We start from the raw sequence: 19,988 nt of genomic DNA on the forward strand, positions 1-19,988 counted from the left end.
CTCCTTGCAGCTCCGCGTGGCTCCTGGAAGTGGCCACCAGGTCCTTGAAGCCCCTAGGCACATGGGCAACCAGGAAGGCTCCATGTGCTGCCTCCACCCCTAGGGCCAGATCCACAACTCTCATTGGCTGGGAACCATGACCAATGGGAGCTGTGGGGGTGGCACCTGTAGGCGCGAGGGCAGTGCGTGGAGCCTCCGTGGCTGCCCATGTGCCTAGGGGCTGCAGTAATCTGGTGGCCACTTCCTGGGAGCCACAGTAAGTGCCGCCAGGACCTCTCACCTCTTCCCGCACCCCAAACCCCTTCCCGAGCCCGGAGTCCTCTTCCGCACCCAAACTCCCTCCTGGAGCCACTCCCCACCCCTCCTCCCAACACCCTGCCCCAGCTCTGAGCCCCCTTCTGCACCCCAAACCCCTCATCCCCGGCCATACCCCAGAGCCCGCACCTCCAGCCAGAGCCCTCACCCCCTTTCCACACTCCAACCGCCTGCCCTTACCTGATGAAAGTGAGTGAGGGCAGGGGAGAGCGAGCGACGGAGGGAGGCGGATGAAGCAAGTGGGGGTGAGGCCTTGGAGAAGGGGTGGGGCAGTGCCTTAGGGAAGGGGAGAGGTAAGGGGCTGGGCAGGGGTGTTCGGTTTTGTGCAATTAGAAAGTTGGCAACCCTAATCCATTTATCTGTTGATCAGTGGGTGTATGGGAGACTACTCCTGCTCTGAGTGTTGTTTAGCATCCACTGAGCATATCCATTGCTGCTCTATATCCTGGGTGAAAGAAGGAGCCTCGTTTCATCAGCCCTTTGAGATTACTACTGCTCATTAGTTTCTCAGGCTGGGGCCTGGAGAGAGGAACTGCCATTAAATTACAAATATATTATGCAGTTTTGCTTCTTATAATAGAATGCGTTTCAGGGCTGGATCTGATCAGGAGGGAGACCTCCAAAGAAACGAATGGTGCTACAAGATGTGGCTGGTATATGGGGCACATGGTACTATTATTTTGGCTGTCATTACTGACTTAGTGCATCATGTTGTTTATGGGGCAATGTGTGAGGTGCAGATGTTTGGATGAGAAATAAAATTGGATTCCTGAAAACTCACTGACAAAAGAACAAATTCCAGTTTGGGCTACAGTAATTCCCCCCAATAGTTTCAATTACATATGATATCCTTGACTTCCTGTCTTGAGTAGTGTTGCTGTGCATCTCTAAGAAATTGCTGCATTTTATCCAGAGGTGGCTATGTTTCCTTCAGATGTGTGTGAGTAGCAGATTATGTGTAGGATCGAAGGACAGCTTTGTTCCATGTTGCAAAGATAAAAAAATTGTATTCTGAAATAACAAATCTTCTCTTAAAGCTCAAAATATGCTAGTGTGAGTATGGGGTTTCAGCATCAAGAGGACATTGATTTCTATGGAAACTTGGGCCTGTATAGAATATTGCTTTCACAATTTATTGCTTTCATAATTTATTGCTTTCACAGTGCTTTAAGTTGGCAGGCTTTTAGTAAAATGTCTTGCTATAGCTATATTATGCAATGGACCTGGTGTATGGAATATTATATTAAAGGCCAGCAGAACTCTTCAGTCCCTCAGGCATTTGCAGGAAGATTAAATGAATTCTGCAGCAGGTTTTTCTAAATTCTATAGTAATAATATCCAGGCTGTCTAGACTGCTGTTATTTGGAGTCTACGGTTTTACTGTCAAACAGCTAATTAGAGGAGGTTGGCATGTATCCAAAGCTTTAGGGTTTCTAGTGATTTAGTTAAGATTCTACTGCTAGATGAACAGTTTGAAAAGGCACCTTGGAATTGTTATACCTTTACTGGTATATGAAAAATGAAGATTCTGATGTTTCTCTCTAGGGTCCTCTTCATATTGTGTCTGGCACTAGTTTTGTTATGCTTCTGGTACTAACCAGTTAGTCATGCTAAGATTCAAATCCTATCCTTAGATACAAATAAGAAGCACTTATTGATTTTTTTTGGGGGGGAGCACAGAATACGCATCCAAAAGGCAGAATTTGATTCTAACATTTAATCCGTAGCTATGGGAAGCTCTTGATGGATTTCTGATACGTAAGATGGGCATCTAAGTCATTTCCAGATTTTTATACATTAAAATATCTGGCCCCAGTTAAAATAATAATAATAAAAAAAACTTTCCCATGACAGAATGGTCCAAGAATACTTCACTTATTTCAGAATTCAAACCAACTGCCTAATCATGCTGTAATTTCATTTCCCAATTCTGATCAGATCACTGTATCATATGAGAACCCCAACTCCATAATCACTGAGCCCATCCACACATTGGAGTTGTTAAAATGGCTGTTTTGCTGAGTGTGTGAAATTCACTCATGTCAAGAGGGTCCAGCATAAGCCCTCAAAAAGGGCTTGAATGTGACTTCAGTTTTGCATAGACCAGCGGTTCTCAAATTGTGGTCCGTGGCCCACCAGTGGTCTGTGACCTCCATTCAGGTGGTCCACGAATAGTTCCCTCTAAGGTGCACACCTGGGTGGCCACACATGAGAGAATGAAGGGCCACCCACCTAATTAGTGAAGCCGCACAGGAGTGGCTCCACTAATTATGTGCCTACACCCTGGAGAAGGTGCACATGTAAGTGGCCTTGGGGGGAATAGGGCGTAGGTGGGAGGGGGAAGTGGGGTGAGAAGAGGGGGTGGGGGACGTGTAGGGCTGTGGTGGCCAGAGAAAGAGGCGACTTTCCCCAGCTCCAGGGCTGCGGCTGTCAGGGAGAGACTGCCCTCCTTCCCATCCCCAGCTCAGGGGCTGCTGCAGTGAGGGAGAGAGAGAGAGACCCCGCCTCCTTCCCAGTCCCAGCTTGGGGGCTGCCGCAGCGCAGCACGGGAGGGAGGGAAAGACCACCCTCTTTCCCAGCCCCAGCTAAGGGGCTGCCATGGTGGGGGAGAGTGGGCACATCCATTGCATTGGAAAGGTAAGACTACTGATATTAAAATATGAGTTGTGTGCTTTTATTTGCAGAACAAAAAAGCATTAATTATTATTAAGATTTTTTATATAGCACATTTATCCAAAGCGCTTTACAATAGTTAGCTAACGGTACAAACAACATTTGGAAAGATCATTAAGTGGTCCGCTAAGACCCTCAGCAATTTTCAAGTGGTCCACAAAAAAAAGTTTGAGAACCACTGGCATAGACCATGTGCTGGCCTTCTGCACACAGGCAAATTTCACCTTAAGTCATTATTAGTCTATCTTTAATGGAAAGGTTGTCTTAGAGACCCAGACAGTAATGTTTGACTACTTTTAGACCTAGGGAACTAGACTGTTAATAGTTATGATTATGGATTGGAGAAACAATAGTGTCACCCTTCTTGCCTTCATATGACGGTGTGATTGCACACATGGCTTTGAAAGTGATAATACTTCTGTTTACCTTTCCGCCTTAGATAATACTGGTATGTGATACTAGAGATGTTATCCTTTGTCAAGGTAAGAGAAACTGAGATCATAAGCAAAGGGAATATAGATGGTATACTTGACTGGGAACACTTGAATAATATACTGTATTTAGGGAGTTTTAGTGAGGTTATGTAGTTAAAAGTGAAGAAAAATGTGTCCATTGTGTTTATAAGAGTGTGTCTTTACTGCAGTCATGGGGTGTGATTGAAGCTCAGGCAGACATACCCAAGCTAGGTTTAATCTCACTAGCTCAGGTACAGGAGCAGTGAAGCTGTGGCAGTACATGATTCAGTGTGGGCTGTATAAACCCAGCTAGAATCCTGGGTCTTTACTTACTGAGCTAGTCATTGCTGAAGCATAAATTGCTGTGGCTTCATGGCTCTCATACCTGAGCTAGCTAGATCAAAGTTCTCTTGCATATGTCTAATCAATCTGCAGTTACACCCTGTGGTTGTGGTTGAGACAGATCCGAAGACAAATGGTACCTAAGACTATTTTTGTGAGGGCACCTTTATTGTAAGTAGGATCCACTAAATCTTTATTCCATATAATAATTAAAGAATTAGTCACTTAAGACCACATGGCACTTAACGTCATCACAGAAGTAGCAAACCACAGCTATTGGTATTTTCCCTTGTCTTTGATTCTTGTTATGGATTTCAACAAAGGTTCTTAAAGAGTGATGTTGACATAACACTAAATATTAATGCTGTGAGGCTGACCAAAGAAGAATATGCATCAGAATAAATGTAGTATGCAAAGATTGGAAAGAAAAGTTTACAGTTTACTGTTTTTTTCTGTGAATTGTGTCTTCGAGTCCCATTTCATATAAACAGCTCATTATTTTATTCAGAGCTGTGCAGGATTTTGATCCTCAATAGACTGCAGAAGGTCTACTGAACATCACTACTTAGTTTAATATGCTCTGCAATGTAAAACTGGGAGCACAGGCTTGTTATTCATTTGCCTTTTAAAAGTTCATAGAGAAAATTCCAAAGGTTTAGATTCATCTCATGTTCCTAATATTGAGCTGGACCAGCTCTCCCTTACAAAATTTCCTGGCAGTAGTCCCCACAGGCAGGAGTGGGCACGTCCTCCCACCCCAATGAGTCCACTGCATGGGATTGGAGCTCCCAATTATGTTGCAGGAGGAGTCAGCTGCAGGAGGGGTTCTCTTTCTGCACTGCTACTCTGGTCCTTGCTTTCCTCTAGTAGTACTGTCAGGCATGCTGTTGCCAGTGTGTAGCTTACTGACCAAAAGAGGATCATGTAGGGGTGGCATGTATTATATTTTGCTGGAACACTGGTTTCAGCAGGTTTCACTTTATGTGTAATATCCAATGTACACTTGAGATTTGTGGAGCTACTTGGAATAAGGTGATATTTTTAATGCATGGCCAGATCCCGGGACTTTGATCTCAGGCTAACCAATTATGTGCTCAGGGCACAGAATTACATACCATTGTCCTGTCCCTCTATCTGATCTTCTCACCTCATTGCTGCTATCAATTGTTCCTTCCCTGTTAGACTCTTATGCAACTTCTCTATTGAGTGGTACAATGAAGTTGCAACTGCTGAATATCAACATGGATAAACAACAGAAAGACACCCAATGTTTCTGAACTGATTAAGAAACTCAAAACTTTTCTAAAACAACATATTATAGAGAAATAGGTGAAATAGCTATAACTGGGTCAATATTTTGGTCAATATTTTACTATTTTTGAGTTTGCAAAACCAGAATGAAATTGGAGCAATTAAAAAAATCAAAACTTTAACTGATATTTCGTGCAAAATATTCTCAAATATATAAGTGTTGGGTTATCTTTAATTCGGACGGGGAGGAGACCCCCAAATGCCACACGGGCTAAGCAAATGCCTGGCAAGACGCTTCTCAATTACATCATCATCTTTATCAGTGACTGACTTTAATAATAAAGTTCACTTATTGATCACATTACAAACAATGTTACTAAGTGAATATCAATATCCCTATTTTACATACAAGGAAATGGAGGTTAGAGAGGTTAAGTGATGTTACACAGGTTATAGAACAATTCATTATCAGAATCAGAATTGGAATCCTGGTCTGTTGACTTAGTACTATGTCTTATCTCCTAAATCATAATGCCACCCAGGCAAGTTAGTTATTCCACCTCACTGTATCTTAGGTTCCCCATCTGTAAATCTGTGACTGTGGGCTTGAGTCAAAGACCACTGAAGTTAACAGAAACACTTCTGTTTACTTCTGTGATCTTTGCATCAGATTCAGTGTTTTTAATTATAAACCAAATCCCCAAATACAAAGGAATTAAGATGCCCACAGTAAGCATCACTATTCCCACTATACAGTTGAGGGTCAGTGGAGATGAATGAATCACTTACCATGACATAGTGACTTAGGCACTTGTTCTGATACTGATTTAGGCCCTAATTCAGCAAACTGCTTAAACTCATGCCTAACTTTAAGCACGTCAGTAATCCCATTCAGTACAAGGGAACTACTTATGTGCTTAAAGTAGGGCACATGCTTAAGTACCATGCTGAACTGGAGTCTTACTATATGACCTAGGCTATGTCATTTAGCCCCCATAGACCTCAGTTTTCTCACCTCTATAATGGAGGTAATTATATCTACCTGCTAAACAATGTTTGAAAACTTATATATAAGTGTATCATCATTGACTCAGAGTAAAGCAGTCCTTATACCATCCTCCTACTCATCTCTAATATCAAATCCTGTAGGAAGAAGGAAGGGAAGACTGGTTCAGCAAAGGCACCAAACCTCTGGATTTGGAAAACTCCTTACACAGCATCTGTACATCCTTTCATGGATAGGATTGCCTGAATTAAAGCAATGAGCTGAAATTGTGAGGAAATTTATGCATAATTGTGACTTTAGTGCCACTCAAACTGTTAAATGGAATGAGAACCTCAATAGCATATAGTAATCATATTGTCTGTCTCAGTAAACTCTGTCTGCATCCTTTCCTCTGGGCCTCCATTAGATTTTTTAGCTCACCTAAACTCCTTTTAGATACAACCAACAACACTATGCAGTCCAGTCTCTGCCCTCCTTGTTGAAGGAAGAGGTTTGTACATTTCTTTCCACTTCTGCAATTCTTTTTTCTTGTGCCCCTTCTCATATTTTTATACTATGAGACTCATCTTTTGTTCTGCACATTTTATTCAGGGGTAGCGTAACACAGGGATCATTTAGGTGCCTAATTATAGATATAGAGTCTGATTTCCAGAAGTGTCAATGACCCACAGCTCACTTTAACTTCAGCTAGAATTATGGGTACTCAGCACTTCTGAAAATGAGGCCATTAGGAGACAAACTTTTGGGACTTGGGTTTGAAAGTGTAGGAAAATTGAATACTTATAGATTATTGTACCACATTACACACATGGCTGAAATATGTTTTCAAAAAGACAAATATTTACAATCAATGAATACATTTGCGAAAATCAAAGTCTTTTTGTGGATAATTCTTAAACAGAAAATGAGTGTGTATTTGTCAGATAAACGGCTATGAAAATATCACCCAAGACTGATTACTATAATGATATTAAGGCATTTAGATTGTAGATGCCAGATGGAGTACTAGCTGAATATGCGTGTAGAGCCTGAGTTTGTAGGTTGGGATGGTATTGTTGACTCATCTGTGGTGCCGTCTGTTCAGTAATAACTAGAATAGCGCTGTCGGAACAGTGCTTCCACCATTCATGATAATATTTAAACAAAGCGTGTCACCCTGCCTCCAAGGACAATTTCAGTACAATATACAAGTATTCTAAGAAGCTAAGAAGCCAATCAGAACACAAACAGCATTACCTCCTAGCACAAAGGGAATACGTTTATTGGGGCAAAGGGAGGGGAAAGAGGGGAAAAAAGGAAAAGGCAATTCTCAGTAAAACAAACAGAAAATCAATCAATTTATTGACACCTCCCACATGCCTGGCTGGCTGGACCACTGGGTCCTGAGACCTCAGAGTGGTGGCTGCCTGAGTAGAAATGGAATGCTCTCTAGCTGTTTTCAGAGCTCCCCTTTTATGTGGGCCTATCGCTGGCAGATGGGCAGTGCTGGAAAGTGCAATCAGTGGATCAGGAGTATCTTTAAACAATTTTCAGGAACCTAAACCAAATGGTAATAACAAACGGAGAGCTTTTTGTCCTGTATAAATGTATAGTCCTACACAACAATCCCATGCCAAAATTCTGTGATGTGTCAGTCCAGTGCAAAGCAAAATCCAGCCTACTCACAGACTTACCCCAGTTGCTTTGCTTAAACTTAACTATCTATCTAAATAGACAGTGGCTTCTGAGGTATTCCCTTGCATGCTCACAACAGCTGAGTCAGTGTGGATGCTGATCTATCTGGGCATCTCAAGAACACAAGCAGCTGGGTAGTCCACAGCAGGCTGTCTGAACTGGAGATTCTTCATAGTCTTTGCCTTTTTTCACCCAAAGAAGAGAGTGCTGGCTGGGGTCCAGCAGGATAAGGGTCAGCGTCTTCAGAGAACTCAAAGTATCTGGGTTCCTCCCCACCAAAACTGACTCCTTTGGTTGCTTGCTCCCTCTAGCTTGACCCTTCCCTTCACTCACTCAGTATTGATCTGGCTGGGGGAAAGGTGAGGAGCAGCAGGGTATAAGAACTGTTTACTCTTTCCAGGAACACTTAGTACTAGAGCTTCAGGCATTAGTCAGACACTGACTATGCACAGCCACTCACAGGAGTAAGTTGCACCCCATGGGGTTACCTTAAGAATAATTATGATAAATATTTAGCACATAAATAGTACTTTTCATGTGTAGATCTCAAAGTACTTTACAAAGATCAGGAAGTATTAATAGACCAATTCTACACACAGGGAAAGTGAGGCACAGGGAAATTAAGAGTCTTATCCTACATCATGTTACAGAGTCAATGACAGAGCTGGATGAGAGGTCACATGTCTGTTTGCTAGACTGTTGTATCTATCAATACACTTCTAACAATATTTATAGAATTATTCTGACAACTGACCTGACAGCCTGTGAAGTAAATGCAATACATGAGACAGTTACAGTTTCACTGAATAAAATTTTTTGCATTAACAAGTGTGTAGATTTGAGGTGCGTATTCAGTTACTGCAAATTAACTAAATATATCAGCTCAGATAATATGATAAACAATTTGGCAAATACTTACAAATATATTAAATGCTTTGGTAAAAGTTGTAGAAATGCAAAGGTTCTTTTTTAGTTATGAGCAGAGCTGGAGGGATTTGGGGGGGGTTGCGTTCTGTAACTTTGCCTTTTATATGGAAACAATACTGTATAAAGTTGTTAATTCCTCCAAAATATGTATATGGAAAAATTTTCAACTACTGTTAATTTTTTAAAAATCGCTATTAAGAGGTTTACAGTCACTTTGAAAGCTTTGAGATAATTGTGAATTTTCACAGCTTTTTTGTAAATTTTGCATTTGCAATACTTTATTAATTTATTAACTTGCAAAAGCAAACTGGTAGGGTTTTTTTTCCTCATTTTTGTAAAAACGGAATAAAATGTTGTTGTTAAGGTCCATATTTAAAAATATCAAGTAATAGAAGCACCAATAAACCCCCTAAATTCCATTTCAGGAAAAAAAAATTGTACTTATAGGATTTGACCTAGAATATATGCTAAGCTTCAGCAAGATTATATTTGTGCCTGAATAATAAACCCATGAAAATAGGATTTTATAGTGGACATGTTGGCAGATTTTCTTTAAATAGTTTAAATGGTGTCACTACATTAAGAAATAAACTAGGAAACCAGAAAGCTTGCCTTAAAAAATGATCAACATATGATTCTTGCTGATACTCTTGGCAGTGCTATTTTTGCTATCCAGAGTAGTGGGTCTTTTCTGGTATGATGTTGTTTTTACACATTATACACAGGGATAGATAAGAAAATAACATTCTGTATTAACTGGTAGAACGTTTGTTTTGATACATTTCATATTGTATGTTCAGATATCACTTATTGTAGTTCCATTTGTCATTGAAAGAGACTATGATTGGGTTTAATTTTAGCTTTTTTTTTCTTTTTCTTTTACTCTCCGTTTTGCAGTACAGTTGTGATACAAACTCTTGGAATTACAGCGCTGATTGCTTGCATGCTGAGTTTCATGCTGGCAGTAGGAAGTGCCCCAAATTAAATCCTAGGAATTTAGACGAGTTGTTCCCACTGACCAAGTATGAAAACTGTACGAAAATGATAGCTCAGGAGTTGTACCTTCCCAGCCCCCTCACTTCCAAATAAATAAAATGTTCAAGCAGAGATTTACAGCTTGTCCAGTTGATATAAATTGATGTAGCTCTTCAATCTGACCAATAATATTTGGTAAAGCAGTCATTCAGAATAGCAGAAGCAATACATACAAATAAATGTAATTAAGTCAAGAAAACTTAAGCATGAATAACTACTGTGTATCTGTTGTCTCTGGTAGATTACTGGACTATAAAGACTAATGCGGGAGGAGTGGCAGGGCCAACTGTGAATTAATTAAAGTGCAAAAAAATAAGATTAAAACATTAAAGAAGAGCTTTATTTGCTCGATGGTGTTACAAGCAGATCAATTCCTAATAAGTTGAGAATGTATTTCTTATTGATTTTACTGATATCATACGAATTTTATTCTGCCACTGAAATGCATTAATAAGTCCTATTAACAGTTATGGGAGCTGAATGTGTTTACTGACAGCAAATGAGACTTCAAGAACATGTCCTCAACTTTGGAGTTGCAAAAAAGTGTGTTATGTTGACAATAAATTGTTTTTTTGCTACCGTAAGTGGATTAAATGCAAATATATGTCATCATATCGGTTATTCACAAATGGTTTCCCTTGATTATTTTACCATCAGTGGTGTGTGACTTTCACCTCGATTACATTTTTTTGCTCCCTGACTGGATAACCAAAACATTAATAAACAAGCGGAGGAAAAAATGATTTCAAAATGGCTGTTCAAAAAATTCTAGAATGCACTCCTAGCCTCATTGAGGTCAATGGCAAAAAAGTCTAAATTGAAATTAAGTCATCTATAGATTATTTAAATGTTACTTGATGCATATAATGAAGCATCTGATGTATGCTTTACACTTCCTGTTTTCTTCTGTGACCTGCAATGATGATATTTGTTTTTGTTAATTTAATCTATTTATGCTGATCTGCAGGGTGATATCCAGCAGCTGTTGATTGTACCTGATCCCAGAGCAGCATATGACTATTGTGAGCATTATAGCCCGGACTGTGATTCCCCTGTGCCCAATGCTCCTCAAGCTCAAGAACCTCAAGTTGATGAGGTGAGTAATCACTCATGTATTACTAGATTTATTGAACATTAGCAGTTGTGCTGGATACATATTAACTGGGGAACATTTAATTACAGTTAAAGAGCATTCATTGTCCTGGACATGCAGGAAAAGACAAAATGCAAGGGAGGAGGATACAGGGGGGTGTATGTGTGACTACTCAATACCTGTTTATCTTTGGCATTTCATGGCATGGCTTATCACGATGGCCATGTCTACAATTACAAACTTACAGTGACACAGCTGGACTGTTACAGCTGTGCTGCTGTAAGAGCACTCGTGTAGCCGCGTTATGCTGGTGGGAGAGAGCTCGCCCATCGACATCATAAACCCAGCTCAATGGGCGGTGGTAGCTATATCGTGGGAGTGCGTCTCCTACCCACATAGCGCTGTGCACACGAGCTCTTATGCCGGCAAAATTTATGTCACTCGGGGCGGGTGTGGTATTTTCACACCCCTGAGCAACAAAAGTTTGGCCGACATAAGTGCTAGTGTAGACATGGCCTCTGGCATTTAAGCACCAACATATTCAACAGAAGTTTCAACTAACTCTTTGTTACTATACGCAGCATCATGAAGTTCGTTTAAAAAAAAGGTTTAGCAGTTTGACAAAGTAAATATGTGTTTACTCAGTTATAGTTATTTTCTTCTCCTTGTACATTTATGAGCAGGTTTTCAGAGGTGCTGAATATCCTCAGCTGCCAATGAAGTCAATGGGAGCTGTGAATGCTAGTCAGCACTTGCGAAAAATCGGAGTAGATTAGAGTAGATAAAACTTCCAGTGGCAGTGCCAATGAATGGAGGCATATGCGTGTGTACGTACAAAATTCCTGCTGAAACAAAACTTCAAATCAAATTTTCAACCAGCTCTACTAACTGGTGGACATTGACAAGGATAAAGCAGACTACGTAATATTTTCTTGACGGGCAATAACTGTTAGTATTCCAGAAACAGATAGTCATTTTGCGCCATCCTCACTGGTGTAAACTGGAACAGCTTCACTGAACTCAAGGTTACTACATTGGTTTACACCAGCTGAGGGTCTGGGCCTGTGTATGTTACATACATTCTGAATATGTGTCCAGGATTTGTCTAGAACAGTGGTTCTCAAAGCCGGACCGCCACTTGTTTAGGGAAAGCCCCTGGCAGGCCGGACCGGTTTGTTTACCTGCTGTGTCCACAGGTTCAGCCGATCATGGCTCCCACGGGCCGCGGTTTGCCACTCCAGGCCAATGAGGGCTGCGGGAAGCGGCACGGGCCAAGGAAACTTACTGACTCTGTTTGTGACTTTTTAACCAGTCATGACTCCGAATTTTTCTCATTTATGGAACAATTTCAGTTAGTGTTATTATTATTATTATTATTGAAGAAGAAGAAGAAGAAAACCTCCTGTTGATATTCTGTAGGTGATAGGTGGGGGAAAGATGATTTCTTTCCAGAGGGCAGAAAGCAATAAATAGCAGAAAACAGAGGATTGGTAATAGAAATTAAAAGAATGGTGTGTGGTGGGGTGGGGGGAGTGGAGATTTTTCACCAGAACTTCATGAATTACATCAGTGAATCTGCTTCACTTTCCTTGCCTGGTGAAAAACCTACATTAGTTCTGTGCTTTGAGGGCTTTCTAGGAGTAGGCCAGAAAAAAATTAAAAATGAAGGGCCAGGTCCTCTGCTGGTGTAAATAAGAATAGCTCCTTGGACTTCAGTGAAGCTACACCAGCTGAAACTCTGGTCCATTAGGTCTCTGGAGGCATTGTGATCTTGGTAGGCTAATGAGGTAGTGGTGTGATGTCCTTACAGATGGGTGTGTGACTGATAAGTATCAGTGTCATGAGCTGCTCTCTTGGGGCAGCCACTACATTTGCTTGCAGTCTTAGTCCTTAACATGTACATAAACATTTTAAATGTATTGACCATGCAGGTCCCACCAGTGGCTTCTGTCAGACATTGTTTAGCTGGATGCATTTTGAGACTAAATTAATTACAATATTCATATTAAAACAAACACAACCCCCTTCCCTCCCAAGAGTCATCAGAGGTCATACACCATATTACAGTTTGGGGCCTCCAAATCCTCAGTGTGTTTGCAGATTGGAATTGTGCTTTGAATTTAACAAAAAAATAAAAAGCCAGATATGTACAAAACAACATTATCACCTAATATCACCGCTCCCTCTCCGGGCCAAGAAATAAACCCATTCCTGAGAAGGAAGAATTGTAGGCACTACTAGAAAGCAGGGAGCTCATTTAAAAGACTTTTCTCTTATCTAACCTCCCTCCCCCTTGAAGAGCTGGAGTTAGTTTTTTTTTAAAGTTATTAGAGGGGGCTTCTGTGGTAGATCAGATTTTCCCATAGATAAGTGCTCTGCATCCCCACCATCCTAACCTCCAAAGCAGAATCTGCTCCTTACTAAGGCTAGTATGGCCCACAAAGTTGCCTTTTCCCAACCTGGTTCAGGCTACTAGAGGTGGAAACTAAGTCTCCAGTCCAGCCATGTGTCATGTGTGCACCCACAAGAGCCCTACTGAAGTCACATGTATGATCAAGGCCTAAATCTAGAGTGTGAATACATACTGGCTGTGGCTGCTGCTGCTGAATTATTAGATTATGAAACATCATTTATAAGGGATGTAACATCTGCTATGTGAAGCAGTGCCCAGGGTAGCATGTGCATGCTTTCCATCAAGAATGAATATAAAAGTATTGTTTTAATTGCCCGCAGTCATAATATTATGTTTATACTATGCCATAGCTAAAAGTTGGAGGCTGGAGTAAGCAGCAGCAGCTGTTGGGAGATAGTATTCACTTGTAGATTATACAGATGTATAAAATCTTTTATTGTAACTATAATACCTACACGAATGCACATTTATTTATAGTTACATCTGTGATCATACACTGTAGATATATATTTAGTGTATCCTTTGGTTGCCAAACATAATCCAGTACAAAGACTGGAGGAAGTGTCTGTATTCCATGAAAGAGAAGCTGAAATGGGGATAGGGTAAATGACATTTGTGCTGTTGCACCTAGAAAATTAAAGCTCATTCATGTTGATACCACACATTTCTTCACTAACACTCCTCTGAAACCTCCTGAGTTGTCCATAAACTGGAAGATTTAATCTGGGAATACAGATGAATTTGTAGATCACTGGAAAAAATGTCTGAAGAGCAAATATCTGTTAAGAAGATGTAGGCCTTAAGTAACCCTGTGAATTTACTTGTGACCACTATGTGACCTCTACAGCATAAAAACCATTTGCTCTTTTACAACTGGTGATTTGGAATATCAATTTTGAATTTGTCTCAGATGAACTAACCTGAGAGTTTCACTCTGCTCTAATCTGTAGATTTATTGGTTGCTGATTCTGAATGGCTGTTTCAGTAAAGATTTTTTTTAATGCTGTTTTAAAGTAGAAGTAAAAAAGAGAGAGGGGAGCAGGATTAATACTCAAAACAGAAGAAAATTGGGGTTAAAGATGTATTTTTAAAATCAATTTCATGACCTTTTGGAATCTTCACACACAGTTCTTGCATCATGTTTTGGTGCTAGAAAAGGGATAGCGAATTTCCCAATTTATTTTTTTCACAACTTGGAAAGTTTTTCTTTTCTAGCAAGTGCCAGCTGAAGTTTTACTTTACAGGAGTCACCATTAAAACATCTTCATTTGCCAATGGTTACTGCACCGGTATCCAAGATATCACCAGTTTTCTCTATGCTTAGTCCAGAAATTAACTGCAGTGTCTAAAAACATTGGTAAATATGGTGTATTTTAAGTGTGTAACAGGTGTGACTATTTTTCTGTGCACTTGAAATATCTTAAACTTTGCTGTTCGCAGAGACTGGCTGCCTTTCTGTGTGCCATTTAGGGTAGACTGTTATGGAGGTAAAACATATAAAATGTGATGAAACTTTGATTTTACTCTTTCTTGTTTTGTTCTAAACTATCTAAACTATATGTCATACAAATTGAAATTTGCTGTTTCTGTATGTGGAAACACTACTGTAATTGCTGATTTACTAATAGCAATCTCTATACTTCCTATTAATCTGTTTTTTGCTATTGGTTGTTCTTTTCTGCTCATAAGGTGTACATTAATTTCTGCTGGTTTGTTGCAACCATCTTTTTGATGATTACCCTACATGCTTTTGGCTATTTTTGGTACCTTGGAAATGTAGGTGCATTAGGGATCTTTTACTTTTAGACTTGGTGAGTATCGAGTGATGTCCTGTTGTCATAAAGCCAATAAAGTATACACCAGAGTAAATTTCCCTAACTATGCGGAAGCTGTTTTCCCCTCTGTCAGAATTTTTTTTCCTGATTATGCAAAGTGAAGAGGGTCTCTAGCGGCATCTCCCAGATGGACCATAACCAAATGCAAACTAAGTGAATGGGACAGATACAGAGCTCCAGCTTTGGTTCTTAGAAGTTCTAAACAAAGGGGAGTAACTAGATCTCATTTGAAACAGAAAATCAGGTTGTTTCAGGCCCATCATTAATAAAACTATTGGGACTGTTGATATCCACCAGAAAGTATCCTTATCCTTCTGTCTTGAGATACTGACATTGTGTTTCCTGCCCATATTTGATGATGAAGGTTGGGCTTTTGAGAGTTCACAGCATATTTGGTGACATTAGGTAAGGGCTCTGTTTTGGGGGGAAATAAATGAAGCTGATACTGTGCTCACTAGACAGCTTAGAAAATGGGCATACAATGTATTGGGGTAGAGGTAGGCCATGAGACTCTCAGCTCACTACGTGGAACCTCCCTTCTGGCTTTCACTGAGGCATCTGGGAGGGGTTAGGGAAGTGGGGGAATCCTTACCTATTGAGAGAAGACAAAATAAGGGAAAAAAGCAAAGAAAGAGAGGAAAGCGTTTCTGTAGGATGTGAGGGTGATGTGGAAAAGAGAGGGGGGCTCTCTGTACTTCTCATCCCTCACGTTAGAAGCCTAACAAACATTACACTCCTTATGAAGGGGTGTAGTGATTAATGCAGTGTCAGCAGAACATTTGGATCGTACAGCATGGTGAGACATTAGGGGGCTAGTGGCTAGCTAGTCTATTCAGAGATATTACAAGGGTGTTTGTGGACACACCTATGACAAATTAGCCATTTATACTAAAGACACATCCTCTGGTGTATGTGGTTTTTTTAAAGTTTTTAATTTCACCGAAACCTGCTGGATATGATTTCATGTTTTAGTCCTACATTGGGTTATAAGATTAAGTTACTTCAGCAGTAAATTCCAAATAATGCCAGTCTCCTTAGAGAGAATGTCCAATAAGATCTCATTTCTTTAGGATACCAAGCAAACTAGGACATGTGCTATATTAGTGCTGCAAATTTCACACATAACTGAATGACTTTACTGTTTATTGAGAGAACCTCTTTTGTACTGAGTCTACACTTCAGGTAGGAAGAGATTAAATATTAGGACCAGATTATGTCAAAGGGGAAGAAAGAAAAATCTCTGCCTGATATTTTCAAGGGGGCCTAAGGTAGTTAGGCACCCAAATCCCTTGGGAATTCAATGTGAGTTGGGCCCTAACTTCCAAATAAACACCTTTGAAAATCTCATCCTCTGCCCTTTGTCAAAATCTTCCCTAAACCCTAAATAAAAATGTATTAAATTCAATTCCAGCTAAATCACATTAGACTGGCCACAGCCACCTTTCGAAATTAGAGAAGAAAAAGACCTATCCAGCCATCCATTCCATCCTCCTCAATGTTGGATTGGTCCCTGTAGTATATTTTTTAGTGAATTGTCCAGACTAGTCTTCAAAGGTCTCAGCCATGAGAGTTTCACTTCTTCCCTTGGAAGATTATTCCACAGCCTAATAAATCTCACTGTCTGACTTGTAGAAATGGCTCCCAAAAGGGAGCTCTACTTTCTTTCTTTTGGACCTGTCCGAAATTCATGGAGTTTTTTGGAAGAAATGAAATGTATGCTTTCAGTGATATGTGCATGGAAGCGAAGATGCAAATGGCACCTACACATGCTGTCTTGAAGACTTCAGGCACCCTTTTTTATCTTGTTATTTTATTATACCTTCTTTCAGCTCTTTTGATGATTAGAAGATCTGGTTTTCCATGGAATAGGGTGAGGCAAATTTTCATGTCTAGCATAGGATCTTCATCCATACTTGGAGAACTACAGTTAACTAAATTAGCAGGCGGTAGACATAACAAACTTTCTAATTCTGAACAAACTATTGGAGTCTCTTTTTAAGGCAACGGACTTAACAAACATTGTAAGTATTTTGGTAGCTACTGATGGTCATCTGCTTATTTATGGCACCTTCATCTCCTCCATGCACATTGCTTATGCAAGGTGATGCAAAGATTGTCTTTTAGGAAGATCACGTTTAGAACTTTTCCCATCTGTTTGAGGGGTGACAACTGCTGCCACCTATGCTTGTATCTGTTGGATTTTTAAAAATTCTCCCATTTTGGTTGGCATCCTTTCACTATTTTATTTCATTTTATAAAGTGCTAATATTCCTTGAATTGTTCAGAGAGATCTCTGTTCCTCTTTAGCTAGGTAGGTGGCTTCACTGACTCTCTAGAGATATCTCACTTTGACTGTATTGCAATATTTTGTTCTATGATACGGATTCCTAGCTCTCATTTTTTGTTTGGCTCCTGCCTTATTTGTGGTCATTTTATTAATTGTTCCCTGTCACCAGCTGTAAGAGGTTTTTTTTTTTTTTTTCACAAATGAAAGCTACAAAAATTTACAGTTGATAAGAAATTTTTTTTAAACTTCCAAGTAATTTCTGGACTGACAGTAGAAGAATCAATTTTTAAAGTAAGGTTCATCTCAGAATGTTTAAGCCATTCCTACAGTCAGAATCTATCTTGCCTGCTGCTGCTGTTCTGGTGCCCCTTACATTCATTTGATGAAGAAAACAGTGCATCTATTTAACTGAAGCTGCATGACAATCTGGTTGTGTAATATAATCACCCTGCTTGCTCTGGTAAAGAAAGCATGAGGTCATAATGGAAAGATTTTGTCTCATCAACGAACAGCAGGTTTTATTCTTCATTGGGCTTCTATGAAAACACCCATATGCAATAGTCATTACAAGAATAGCTGTGCTGTAACTATTGGTGGTCTTAAAATGCAAGAGAAAAGAACAAAAGAAAATTGCATTATGCTTGGAATGTCTGTTACTATTATCTGAAACCCTGTACTGAGCTCCAACTGTTGTCTCATTTTGTGGTCCTAGTTGCACTTCAGACACCACTACTACCCTCTTTTCAGTATCCATGTGAAATCACTGGGGAAGATAATGATAATAATTAATATGGGACTGAATAAACTCCATGGTTGCCGGTGTGCTGAGAAACTCATCTCTATGTCTCTTTTTTCATCGGACCCATATATAGTGTAGCCCTTGACAGGCCTTCCCGATGTGCACCACAGTTGAAAGACATGTGACAAAGCTCAACGTGGACAACAAGGAAGTGAGTTGCTCAGCTGTGACAGGTGTTTTTTTGTACGTGGGGAAGTTTATAACCACTTCACAAATTGAGGGCATTTGCCTGACCATTGTCAGAGTGACTCACAATCACAATCATCAGTATTCATTAATGCTTCTAGACTCTTGGATTCCATCATTGACCAGAAATAACTTTCTTTTGGAATAGCTGGCAAAGAACATTTTGGGCCTTCTTTTCATGTAGTCTTCATTGTTGTCATCCATACCTTTATTCTCTCCAAGATTGACCTTTGCAATAGACTTTCTCTGGGATTATCTACAAAAGCCACTGAGAAGCTCCAGTTGGTCCAGAAGACAGCTGCCTGCCATCTAACTAAACTGTGCCAGCAATAGCCTATCACATCTCTGGCTCACTTTCCGTGGTGGCTGCCAGTAACCTCCCAGATTAAATTCAGGATACAGATCACAATCTATATATCCTAAATAGCATAGGCCTAGATTACCTAAAGGCTACATCTGTATCTGTGATCTATCTATGTATGGGTAACTTCTGCTTTTCTAGAATGGTGGAACAATAGGTACCAAGTGTGAAACTTGTAGGATGTGACAAACGGGAATTCTCAGTTTTTGGACAAAACCTTTGAAAATTGCTCTCACCACAAACACATTTAAGTACAAATCTGACTACGTTTAAAAAGAATTGGAAGGGACATCCCTTTGCCCAGGCTTTCACTGATGATGCAATATGAAATTCTGGCGACTTGGGCCTGCATTTTCGAAGGTAGCCACTAACTAAGTATACTTTGATTTCTGGTGTCCAAATTGAGACATACAGTGCCAGATCTTCCAGACATGCAGTATACCCACACCTCCAGTTGATGTTAGTTGGAAATAAAAATCAGGCCCCGGTATTAGAAACTGAGCGCTCAGAAATTGAGGCACCCAAAATTAGGACAGGTGACATGTGGGGGATGCCGGGCCCCCTCCCTGCAAGGCAGCTGGTGTAGCTGGCAAGCTGGGAGCTGTGGCCATGGGGATAGGAAGCAGCAAGCAGCTCGGAGATTCAGGGAGAGCTGGTGCTTTTGCTGCTGTCCCTCCCCGCAGAGCTAATACGTGGGAGCTGCAAGTAGGGGCCACTGGGGGTAAGAGGGGGACATGCCTGTGGAGGCATGACCTAAGCTGTTGGGGGGGACCTTTAAATTGTGCCCCGCACACTCTCAACAGGCACCCGTCATCTCTTGCTAAGTAAGTTGTAGTTTCCATTGGTGGGCAAAGGGCATTCTGTGGGGAAATCATATCTTTAAGGTGCATCTTTAATAAGAGGTGGTGCAGAGACACACTTTCCTGGGGGAGCACAGGGAGGGATTGTGCCTCAGGGAGCATCACTTTAAGATGGGGCACATCCCTTTAAGATGGTGCAGTTTGTGGCTGTTGGTGTAGCTGGCTCTGTGTAGTGGGGAGAAGGCATGCTTCCCTCCACTGGTTGTGTAGTGTGCACCCCCAGAGTTGTACAGGGGAAGCAGCTGTGTGCAAGGCGAGAAGGGTAGAGTCACTGAATTCTCCCACTAGCTGTCCTGTATAAGGGCTAGCCACAATCTAATTTAATGTGTGCCACATGTTGACCACATCTCCTGACATGTAGCCCCCACTCCAGAATGCCCTTCTGAGGCTCCGTAATATCACAAAAAGCATACAGACAGGCATCTCCATGGTCTTGGGGGTAACCTGCACCAGGGAGGAAAACTTACACCCCACAT

General features: G+C 40.6%; 1 protein-coding gene across 2 annotated transcripts in view; it reads left to right on the forward strand.

Moving 5' to 3' along the window:
* Positions 1 to 19,988, forward strand: part of COL11A1 (collagen type XI alpha 1 chain) — a 233,513-nt gene that overhangs the window by 45,977 nt on the left and 167,548 nt on the right. For both annotated transcript variants that reach the window (XM_073356871.1, XM_073356872.1), the window contains exon 5: positions 10,646 to 10,774. In XM_073356871.1, coding sequence (XP_073212972.1) covers positions 10,646 to 10,774 — 129 coding nt within the window. The remainder of the gene's footprint in view (positions 1 to 10,645; positions 10,775 to 19,988) is intronic.

This window comes from Lepidochelys kempii, chromosome 8 (assembly GCF_965140265.1).
Source record: "Lepidochelys kempii isolate rLepKem1 chromosome 8, rLepKem1.hap2, whole genome shotgun sequence".
NCBI classification, from domain to species: domain Eukaryota; kingdom Metazoa; phylum Chordata; order Testudines; family Cheloniidae; genus Lepidochelys; species Lepidochelys kempii.